This window comes from Ictidomys tridecemlineatus, chromosome 5 (assembly GCF_052094955.1).
Source record: "Ictidomys tridecemlineatus isolate mIctTri1 chromosome 5, mIctTri1.hap1, whole genome shotgun sequence".
Classification (NCBI taxonomy): Eukaryota; Metazoa; Chordata; class Mammalia; order Rodentia; family Sciuridae; genus Ictidomys; species Ictidomys tridecemlineatus.
The window spans coordinates 25,403,933-25,416,061 of record NC_135481.1 but is presented as its reverse complement, the minus strand read 5'-3'; the positions used below and the strand labels follow the sequence as shown (position 1 = coordinate 25,416,061).

The 12,129-nt window shown below is 33.3% G+C and overlaps 1 protein-coding gene across 5 annotated transcripts in view; it reads right to left on the bottom strand.

The window, feature by feature from the left end:
- Positions 1–12,129, bottom strand: part of Znf280d (zinc finger protein 280D) — a 113,143-nt gene that overhangs the window by 85,403 nt on the left and 15,611 nt on the right. For 3 of the 5 annotated variants that reach the window (XM_078049575.1, XM_078049576.1, XM_078049572.1), the window contains exons 2-5: positions 9,374–9,417; positions 6,341–6,487; positions 4,947–5,012; positions 4,712–4,851 (exon numbers count right to left, since the gene is read on the bottom strand). In XM_078049575.1, the coding sequence (XP_077905701.1) occupies positions 4,712–4,851; positions 4,947–5,012; positions 6,341–6,487; positions 9,374–9,417 (397 nt within the window). Of the gene's footprint in view, positions 1–4,711; positions 4,852–4,946; positions 5,013–6,340; positions 6,488–9,192; positions 9,262–9,373; positions 9,418–12,129 lie in introns of all 5 variants that reach the window. The other 2 variants (XM_078049573.1, XM_078049574.1) reach the window with 2 other exon arrangements.

The following is a 12,129-nucleotide window of genomic DNA, read 5'->3' as shown; positions in this document are numbered from 1 at the left end:
GATATTTGAGCCTTAAAATGTAGTTTTAAAAAAATCAATAATGCCATACTGAACTATAACTAAGCAAAATTTTACTTCAATTTAAATATTTTTTCTAAATAATATGCAAATTAAGAATTGAAAATTTCATTTTCTAAAATAGTTCTTTTAACATAAGTATAATAAAGTTAATGCTGTTAAACACTTTTCTAGAAGAAAACACTGCTTAATTATCACAATTTCAGAGAGCAGGCAATCCACTAATCAACAAATAACTAATTAAAATAATTCTCCAATTGAGAATTTTTAATGTATTATAAAAACAGTCCAGAAAAATGTCATATACAATAATAAGAGTAGAACAAGCACTTTACTGGCATTCAGAAGCTTTTCATTTTTATTTAACTATGTAACCTTGGGCAATTCACTTCTGAATTTCAAGTTATTCATCTTCCGGACAAATAATGGCCACAATTATGTTTATGTGTAATTGCTCCTCACAGTAAATATATCAAGTAGTCATCACAAAAGGACTAATAAAGCCCTTCCTGGTTGAGGAAGGTTCCCAATACAGCAACATTTGTTTTGGATGGAGCCGAAATTAGAATCCTGGTCTGACCCTTAAGCTGTATCATACTAACTTTATAAGTAATAATATATTCCATCCCTGCCTACCTGAAAGAGATGATGAAATACAAAGACAGTTCATGGAAAAAGTAAACATATACACATAGAAAACATGACATAAAATGGGAAACTATTAATCAATTTATTAAAACCAATGGCTTCCAAAATACAGGGAGAAAGTTCCTTAAATAGGATTCTCAATTCATTCTAGAATACACCTCTATCATTATTAACTTTACGGAGATCTCTGGGAGTTCTTAAAAATCTATTATTTCCAGGCCCCACCCAGACCAACTGGCAAAACTATTTTTGTTTTGTTTTGTTTTTTTAAAGAACCCAAGGATTGGGATCCACCAATTGAAGTACTTTGATTTTAAAACTAGGTCTACAAAAACAACATTTCAAGTCAAAAAAGTCTCTAGTTTTTAACTTTGTAACATCAAAGATACCACCTGGATTTATTATTTTTCCCCCCAAGTTATGTTTGAAATATTTTTATTTATAAACTTCATTAAATAATTTGAGTTTTCGCTTTCTCTTTTTCCCCCTAAATGCCAAACAGCTTATGACAATCATGATAACACCATTAAGTTAATTTGATTCTAACTAACAGCAAATAATTTTTATATTCTGGATAGCCTTCCACCTCACTTCAAGAAATAATAGGATGCTGTCAAGATCAGAGTGGCAGATGTTAAGTTTTCCAAAATTCTAATCTTTGCTTGAAAGCTCAAATTTTACCATAATCAAGAAATACTACTATCAGTCATTTTCCTTGAGATGGCAGGTACACTGTGTTCAATTTTGAGGAAGTGACTGCCAACTAACCAAAATTGGAGAACCGAGCCTGGCAGATATATACTAAAGTGGCCGCCACAAATCCCACCTCCTGTTAATCATATCCTGTGTGATTCCTTCCCTTTGTGTAGGACCTCTGACTTGCTTCTAACCGTGGAATACAGCAAAAGTAATAGGATAAACATGATGTTCTATTCGTGATTACATTACTTCAGACTCTAATGACATTTTGCTAAGGATTCTCCCTTAATACCTTTGAGAAAGCAAGCAGCCAACCTGGGAAGACCCATCTGGCAAAGAGTGAACCAAAAAACAGTCAGATACTGAGACTCAGTCTGACAACCTGTAAGGAAATGAATGCTGCCAACAACCATGCGAACTTTGAAGCAGATACTTCCCCCACAGAGCTTCAGATAAGACTGCAACTTCAGGAACCACATATTGAAAGCGGCCTTGTGAGACCCTAAAGCAGAGGAGCCAGCTAAACCATGATCTGACTCACAGTAATATTACATAAGACTGTGAGATAATAATGCATATGTTGTTTTAAGTCACAAACATGTGTGATAATGTTGATACAAAAAATAAATAATACACCATGGTTTGTCAGTCATTGTTTCAAGTAAAAATGGTGTTCTAATTTTTGTTGTAATTAATCTTGGGATTTTATTCTTTAACAATTGCCAAAAAATAAAAATAAAAAATAAAAACAGCACAATAAGGAAGTCTCGAGTCATAAAATGTACACAAATGCGCATATATTTTTCAAATTAAATCCATTACTATATTTCTTATAAAGAATTATTTATTAGTTCTTAGGGATTACCTGAAAAATGTAGTCCTGGTCAAAAGGAAAGAAAAGATCAGATGGGGAGAATTTCTGAAGTGTGAAAGATACAATACTTAGTTATATAAGTACAAGATTACAGTCCCTGAACAGAGGACTGCAATCTCGTGCAAAGGACCTATAGTTTCCTCTACCAAAAGTTATCCTTTACCAGTAAAACCATCAACAGCTGCTTGAGGATAGGGTAGGAACCACTCAAACTTGATTAGGCATATTGTAGGAAAAATTTGAGTCCAGGTTTGTGTATCTATACACAGAATGGATCTGATTATCTATGTTTGGTGTAATGATTCCCTTTCTGCATTTCTGGAGTACTATTCATAAGTATAGGATGCTCTATCTCCACATCACTTGAAATGGAGGACTTGGGTAAAGATATGGTAAGGGACCAGCAAGATCAACAGATACACAGGAGCACAATACCATCTATTATGCATAAAACTGGATATACAGGGAATAGAGTGAAATGTCAAAGAAACTTCCTGGTACACAGGGAAGACAGCCAAAAACCAAAAAAACAGCCTTCTTCTATCCATGTGTTACCCAGTAAAACTCTATGCCTGTAGCCATTAAATTACCAGGTAAGGGTTCCATATACCATGCCATAAACAAGGAAAGAAAATTTAGACTAAAAAGAATATAAGAAAATAAGAAAAAGATAACTCTTCTGACTCTGGGCTTAAGGAATGAGAATTTCCTAAGATATAAGTAAAACAAACTCAAACTTTCAAATTTTCATACCCCAATTCCATTTATAGTCTAGGTAAGGCATGACCAATATTGAAAGGTAATTAAAATGAAGCAGAAAAATAACTGTTAGTTTCTAAATCCAAAAGGTCATGACCTGGAAACTCACCTGGATCCCTACCCCTTAGACCATCTGGTGCCATCTACCGATTTCATGAAACTTTCAATGAAGTGCTCTGAAAAGGACTTGACACACCGCTCGAATTGTTAGGCTTAGAAAAGAGCTAATTCTTCTGTAAGAATCTACAGTCTTTTAACAAAAGGATTATATATAATTTGGGATTAGTAATATCTAGGGAAAAAGCATTCCAGTATGATGGATTAAGCAGATGTCTTACACATAGTCTCCGCCTTATGGGAAAACACAGGGGAGGCTCATAACGGTCACCTTTTTCAGGTTTAATGAGACAAGAAAAAAACCTATATGCCCTACATAGGGATCACTTCCATTATAAAGCTATTATTAAATATTTAGTCCAAGAATAAATTTGGGAAATGTCTATTTAGATACGGTGTTCTATTTTTAAAAAACAGATAGTGTAGCTCATAATTCAATCACACAAGCTCCAAACTTCAGACACAGAAGTACTTTATGTATACTATTTCATCACACAAAATATTTTAAAAGACAAATATTAATGGGTAGAGTTTAAAAATTAATAACATTAAACTTGTGTTAATAGATCTTAATAGTTTCATCAAGGAAATGAGTTTAACTGGAATATTTTTTATTGTGAATATATGGTAGGTGACTAATATGAATACTACTGGTACAGTTTGGTCCACTGCTTTGATTCCCACTTAAGGCACCAATAGTTTACTCACACCATTGCTTCAACATCATCAATGCAAATGTCAACATAGTAGAAAAGGCAAAATTAGTATCTTCAACTACATGACAATATCATTGATTTCCAAACCCAGAGAGTTTTAGGGAACCCCAGAGGACTTCACAGACTATCCATTGAGAATTGTTAGAACTAGACAATGCTTCCAATTTTTAGAAAGTATACATTCATATACAATGTATAGTTATGTGTGTGTACCCACACATAAAGAATGGTTTAGCCTACAATGAAATCTCAGATCCTCGCCAGCTGTGTGATCTTGAGTGAATCATTTAATCTCTATAAGCCTAAGTTTCCTCAACTATAAAATGGGGATAATAACAGCACATACTTCCTAGGGATGTTTAAGAATTAAATAAGATTAATTTATGCATAGCACTTAGCATAAATCCTTATGTATATTAATAGCTCAATAAATGATAACTATTAATATTAACTATTACTTTTTATTAAGGTTTTAAAACTAAACCAAGAAGGTATGTTTTTAGAATAAAAAGCTATGATGGTCTCTCAATAATTTTCCCTATTAAGAACAACTGACCCAGTTTGTGATCTTAAATATTTTGCCATTATGTAATATTCATTATTAATATTTTAACTCATATTTTGATACATAGTTTTCAACATTATATCTATTCAACTTAAGCATATTACCTGACTTATTAATAGGCTGGGGACTTAGTGCCTGCAATTATTACTTTGGGTACTATTTAAGCTATTATAAAAATGGTGACATTTTCTTATGATTTTGCTCCTACTAGATAACTACCTGTGACAGTCCAGAATTTTAACTGAGTACTGCTGATACTGATAAATAATATCAAACGTATCCCTGGGCTGACTATGTAGTTTCAAAAACACTTACAGGTTTAGAAAAAGGCTGAACAATAACAGAGCTATCTGAAGATCTAGATTCAGGATGAAAATTTACTGGCGAGGCAGCCACTGGATTTGATGTTGGGTTCGTATAGTGTTGACTTGTAGGCTTGAATGCAGCAGTAATACCTGTATTTTAAAATTACACAATATATTGAATATGTTTCTATTAATTTTGTCAAAATACTTTATTTTAAAATTAAAATAGTATAATAATACTGTACCTCGACTGAGTACGCCATTCTTTATTCCCCTTGAATATGAGCTGGGGTTAACTCTGTTTAAAATATCTATAAAAAATTATATTAATTTTAAAATATGTACTAGGAAAATAGAAATCACAAATTGAAAACAAACAGGTTACTAGAAAGAATACATAAATTATCACTAATTTAAGAACACAGTTAATTTTAAACACATACATCTTTAGCTTCCAAAGAAACAAGATTATTAGCCTTAACTATTTTAAAGAGTAAGCACAACTGTTCTCACTAAAACTCAAGATCCAAAAGCCAGAAGAAAAAGGATGACAAATCTGATTATACACAAGTCAAAACTTTCTGCAAGACAAAGAAATAGTACACACATTCAACAGCAGTCCAACACACAAAAAAAGAGTCTACATATTTGAAGTGTTCTAAAATGTATTTATATACAATCTACATCTTTCTTTGAATGGTGACAAAATTGTACAGAAACTTGAGACTCATTCACACTTTTAAGCATTGCCATAGTAAGTTAAGAAAACAGTAATATGCAGGGTACATTACATTCTTTGATAAATTCTCCTGGTTTAAAACAAATGTATAAATAAAATCAGAAAGGATCTATTTTCTCCTTCTACTTGAAATCTATGATATTTCTCTATAATTCAGACATCTCAGAGTGGATAGCTTAACAAGTATTGGTATCTTTACTCTAACAATATAATAATGTCCAGCCCAATTACTGTATATGAAAGCTAGTAATCCACAGAGGCTATTCTGCCAAAAAGTTAAAAGGATTTAAGTGTACTAACTGCTACATCATCAAATACAGTGGCTATGGGTGATGTCCCTCTTTTTCATGAATATAAGTTGTTGAAAAATGGATATGGTCAGAATCTACAACCCATTGAGGACTTAAGCCAGAGACTCTGAATCATTCACTGCCTATATACAGTTTTAGCCATGTATGAATGACAATGCAATGAGGCCTAGATGTGAGAACTTCCATCTGAGACTAATATACACTTAGTATATTCCAAAATTTTAATCTAAGCATTCCAAATCCTTCCTTATGTAACTGCTAAATGAGAAAAGACAGAAATAAACAGAAAAACAGTGCACTCAGATAAACAGTTTCACAAGAAATTATTTCCAATCTCAGAAGACCTCCAATGCGACAAGCCAATCTAAGCCTACTTTTCTCTCACACATCTGATATTTAACCTTTGGCTTCCCTCTAGTCTCCAATCACATCCCATTTTGATTCTCAAGTTCTTACTGGCCTCCCCCTAATCTCTCATCCCTAACTCCTTATAGTAGAATAAGTACACTGAGTCCCATAAGACATTCACAAGTTTTCCATTAAAAATAATATCTTATAAAATTTGGCTTTAGTAAAAGTAAAAGCTTACTGGAAATTGCTGGTTTTGAACTCGATATCTCTCCAACAAAGATGGGCTCATCATCATCATCATCCTCAACTTCTTTTACTTTCTTCTGCCATGGTTCCAGTTCTTCTTCTTCACATTCCATAAAGAGTTCTGCCATTTTTAAATTATCTAATTTTCAAAAGGAGAGAAGTAACCTTACTTTCAAAAAAAAAAAATAAAAACATTTTGCGAGGTGGGTACCAGGGATTGAACTAGCGGGCACTAGACCACTGAGCCATATCCCAACCTTATTTTGTATTTTATTTAGAGACAGGGTCTCACTGAGTTGCTTAACACCTCGCTTTTGCTAAGATTGGCTTTTAACTTGTGATCCTCCTGTCTCGGCCTACCAAGCTGCAGAGATTGCTGGGATTACAGGCACGCACCACGGTGCCTGGCAGTAAAAACATTTTTGTAATACCTAATATTGAAGATCTACTTTAACAATTCTAATAGCAATTTCTGAATTGATATTCGTAGTCAGTACCCTGTAATAACAGTAAGAAATTCAGACCTCACTAGGATAAAAACTAGTATAATTAAGATAGATTAAGAGGTAGATAGGAAGACAGAAAATGAAAGATATTAGTTATTTACCATAGATAGAAAACTTAGAAATAATAAAATCCAAAATGAGCTTCAGTAGTACACCTAGATAAACATACTCTTTCTAAAGAGATATTAACCACGGGTAGACTAAAACTAAGAAATAACAGGTAGGAAACAAACTAGAATTACTAACAAATTCAGGAATGTTAGGCACAGAGCAAAGTAGGGATAGGTGCTAAATTAAAATACAGGAAATGAGGGAGGCTTATACCAGCCAGATTATATTACATTTTCTCACCTGAAGAAACCTATCAAAGCAATACATACAGTAAATACCACTTCTCAGAAATTATGACCAAGTACACTGAGCTCCTAAGAAGCACTTAGATATAGATGGAACACCAATAGCACCAGGATTTTAGGAAAACCTCCTATCCACAAAAGAAATAAAAATTTCCAGGGTTCTGGCAATATCTTTAATACATCATTTTTAAAAGATAATTTTTTTATTATACTAAAGTAATATCATTTCTACTTTTAACTCAAAATTCAAGCAATATTCTACCATAAAACTGAAAGATACCAACTGAAATTATGCTCTGGAGACGACATACACAACAAATATTTCAACAAATTAAATGCCATTCTTTTATAAATATATAGAAAAGTATGTCACAAACCATTCCTTGGTCTAATATTTAAATGTTTAGTAATCTAGCTATCAAAGATCTTCCTATTTTTTCAAATGTCATCAACATCACAAACTGACCTCTTTCTTTTATAATTGTACTATTTTACTAGGTAGATAAGAGTTTTTCAACTCAGATCATTAAAACTACTAAAATCTATATCACTTCTGCACAGAGTACCTTACCTTTACAGTCTATATCATTCCAGTCTACAACATAAAAAGGACATGGACTTGAAATCAAATTGAATGGTTCAAATCTTCACTGCCTTGTAATTGTATGACTGAAGAAATTACTTGAGGCTATTTATGATATCTACCTAAGTTTTATATACATTCAAGAAAATGGAAAACACCATGTAAAACATCCATTTTCAACTAGATACTCAACCAATTAATTGCCTGTTTGCACTAATCCTTGGTTCAATTAAAACTTCCTCAATAAACCATTATATTTTTATTTTCCTTTGAATTTTGAACTACATTGACAGTCAATATCATTCAATTCAAATATTAAAATACATGATCTCAAACTACTCTCTTTCTTCACGTCTTAATTTTACATAGCCACAGCCAAATTTAATTCACTGGGAATACATTTCCCCCAGAACATTAGATAATCAGCATACCCACAGCGTGACATAACGTATAGACAAGGTGAAGTAAGATAGTACCTAATTTTGAAAAATTAGGAAGATCCACTGTGTACTGATAATAAAAGTACTATTTATTTCCAGCTGATATATGTAATCGGTTAAATTGTGTTTTCTCAAAATCCATATGCTAAATTCCTAATCCTCACTACCTCAGACTATGGCTATATTTATAGATAGACATTTAGAAATAATTATGTTAAAATAAGGTCACTAGGGACTGGGTGATAGCTCAGTGGTAGAGCACATGCCTCGCATGCATGAGGCACTAGGTTTGATTCTGAGCACCACATATAAATAAATAAATAAATAAATAATATTTTTTAAAAAGGTCACTTAGGTAGCAATAAAATCCATATAACTGGTGTCTTTTAACAGAAGTGAAAATTGGGATGCAGGCACATGCACAGAGAGAGGACCATGTGAAAACCTAATTAATTAGCACATGGCTATCTACAAGTCCAAGAGAGAAGCCTGGCCCTCCCCTTGTGGCCCTCTGAAGAAACCAACCCTACCAACAAATTAATCTTGGCATTTTAGCCTCAAAAATTATGAGAAAACAAACTTCCATCCTATAAACCACCTACTCTGTGGTACTTTGTTATGGCAGCCCTAGAGAACTGATAAGAGTATGCAAAGATCTTCCTTGTTCTTTCTCACAGGACTCTGCCATTGTTAAAATATCCAGAATACACTGCAGAGAGAGTCATATAGCACCTTTTTAATGTTTTCTAGAAATATTTTTTGTCTATACATAGAAGAAACACATGAATATACTCATTTTGTTAACAGAGATAACTAAAGTTCACTTCTACTTTACTTTTTTATATGAACATTTGCTACTCCTACAATTTTAAGTTTTTAAGAAAAAGTCCTCCACCTTCTCTTGAAGCAGATAAACAAAAGCCATACACACTGTCATCTGTTCTGGCCACAACACTTACCTTTTGGTTGAAAAGGGTTGTCGCCCATCAAGTTGCAGAGCTGATTTTCTGTAAATTGTCACCTAAGTACTGATACATGAGATCAGTCAATTTTATGAATCACTTTAAGGAAGACTAAATATTAAAACATGGAACTTGGGATTAAGAAATTATTGGGGAGAATTTTGATCTTAAAACTCACCATGTGACTCCAAACAAGGCAGCAAGTTATATCTGTTTTCCTTCCTGTAAAATAAAGATATCTTATCATTAGGGTGGGGTAATTAAACTACAATAAACTCTTTTTTCCTATAAAAAGCTCAATTTTTAAGTTGGATATGTTTGATATATACATAACTCATATAACTGATTCATCCCTAAATAAACCCAATTAAATAAATAAAATGGTGGTTGTAGCACTTAATAATTGAACAAATACAATGAATTACTAAATAAAAACAATTTTTAAACAATATTCTCTCATAAAAACTAGTAATCAATCACCTCATGATGTACTGTTTTAGTAAATCTGACTTTTCAAATGCCAATTGGCATTCATCTTTATTACCTACTTTTCACGTTTCAAAAATGTAATAATTTCTGTAAGAAAACAAAAGTTAAAATAAATTCTAGTTTATTATTCTACTTTATTAGCAACTGAAAAGGAACAAAAACTTGATTGGATATATTTCATCATAGACTGATACATTCAAAATATAACTACTGAGATCCACCCACACCGGCCTCTGCTGCGCAGCGCCCAGGCGCGCAGCCTTTCCCAGTGGGGCAGACACTCGCCATAGCCTAGCCTCTGGTGCAGGACCACCCCTTCTGACCAGAAGTTTATGACTGAATGTCTGTTATTCATTGGACTTAAAAAATTCTGTTACAAAAAAAAAAACATTATCATAAAAACCACAATTAAACTGTTTTATTTGAACCAAGAATTTGTTATCTGTGGGGGGCTGGAGATAGAGTTCAGTGGCAGTGTTTGCCAAACAAGTACAATGCTCTGGGTTAAATATCCTAACACACACAAAAAAGAATTTGTTATCTGTATTTTCATGTATACAGAACAACATAAATTTTATATAATAAGCTTTTTAAAAATCCATTTAGTTATAAAGTAAAAAGAGTAAAAAATTAAGACACTGGAAACCTAAAATATTAGAATACATAACTAATTCAATCTTCATATTCCTCTTTACTCTCAACCTGAGAACACAGCAAGTTTTCCCATTTCTAAATTATTTGGACTGCATATTTTTTTTCTAAAAGAAAAAACAATTATTTAAAAGTACTTCAGGAGTTATTACTATAAATTACTACAAATATTTTAATTACTATTACAGAAGGCTCTTCATGAGTTTTGTCTTTAAATTCTCCTAGTTCTGAGGTCTGGCTATTTAAACCTCTTTAACGAAATTACTTAAAGAGTGGTGAGACAGAACAGGAGAAGCCTAATCTTACCCAAAAGATAGGTTTTTGTTTTTGTTTTCTGTACTTTTCTGTGTTTTTGTTAAATACAGGTTGTCTTTGTAGCTGACCAGAACCTCCTGGGGTTTGTTGGAACAGGATGCAGGGGGCAATAGCACCCAGCCTGGGTGGAGATGATGTGGAGATAAAAACCAGTGCTAAGGTGCCACCAGGACAGTTTAGAAGGCAGCAGCAGATGCCACTCTTTCCCTGCCACTATGCAACAACCATCACCACCACCAACCACTACTGCCAGGACCTGGTGGGCAATGGCCCTTGAAGCCTGCCAAGGGACTTTTCTGCAGCTTTCTAGGGTTGTGTGAGTGAGCACCTCCATCATCTCAGCAAGAGCCAAGTGCAAATGAACCCAATGAGCCTGTGTGGATTACCATGTCACACACAAACCTCAGTGCAGAGCACAAAAAACCAGCATGATAGTGCAGAAATTCTGGGTCAGCAGTTGATTCTGCAGGAGCCTATTCCTTGCCTAAAAATCCTTCACTCTTCTCAGTTCTCAGAGAACCAGTCTAAGAATTCTGTTCTATGTACTCACTCCTTTGTGTTCAAGCATAAGCCCCAGTAAAGCCTTGTGCAGATTGTATTATTTTACTTTTTCATTATTCTATCCCAAACTCATCGGTAATATTTGTAGCTTGTCTCTAAACTACAATCAGTGTAATGCTTGTGTCAAGTGTAAGTACATGATAATTCTGGTTCAGTATTAAGGACTATCAGTACCAAGTTTAAAAAAAAAATGGTAAGAATCAGAATTACACAGCCTATGAGACTCTTGTATATTTCTATTAAGCAATCATATGATTATCTATGGCAAATGCTTTAGAATTTTGGTGGTAAGGCACACAATTCTATGAATTCTATCAACTGCTTGAGAAATGGAATATCCAGCAAAGATATGAAGTGGGGATTTTGCAGCTCTAAAAGATCTCTCACTTTTGAGCTCAGAGTTGGCTCTAAAACAGAAAAAAAAGAACAAAAGAACTCTCTGCTTCAGGGTTAGGGCTGTAGCTCAGGGGCAGAGTGCTTGCCTAGCATGTGCAAGGCACTAGGCTCAATCCTCAGCACCACATAAAAATAAACAAATAAAGGCATTCTATTCATTTACAGCTACAAAAAATAAAATAACAACTCTGCTTCAGCTACTGAGTCAGGTAATAGATTTCATGCCCATGTTTAATATACAGGGGAGGGAATTAATTCCAAGTAACTGATTATAAAAGATCCTTTAGAATATAATCTGCTCTTTTTTGGAGACTACCCATATAAATAATTTTAATTCTTATTTTATTAATTTTTCAGCTTTTATGTATCTAAAATTAAACTATACTTAAAGAATATTTTTTTCTACAAAATTTTTAGGAATCAATGAAAATTCTGGTCCAAGTTTTTTTAAATATGTAATTTCTTATTAACATTTAGAAGTCTCACTACTTCTTAGCATCATTTATAGTAAAGTTTTGTTTT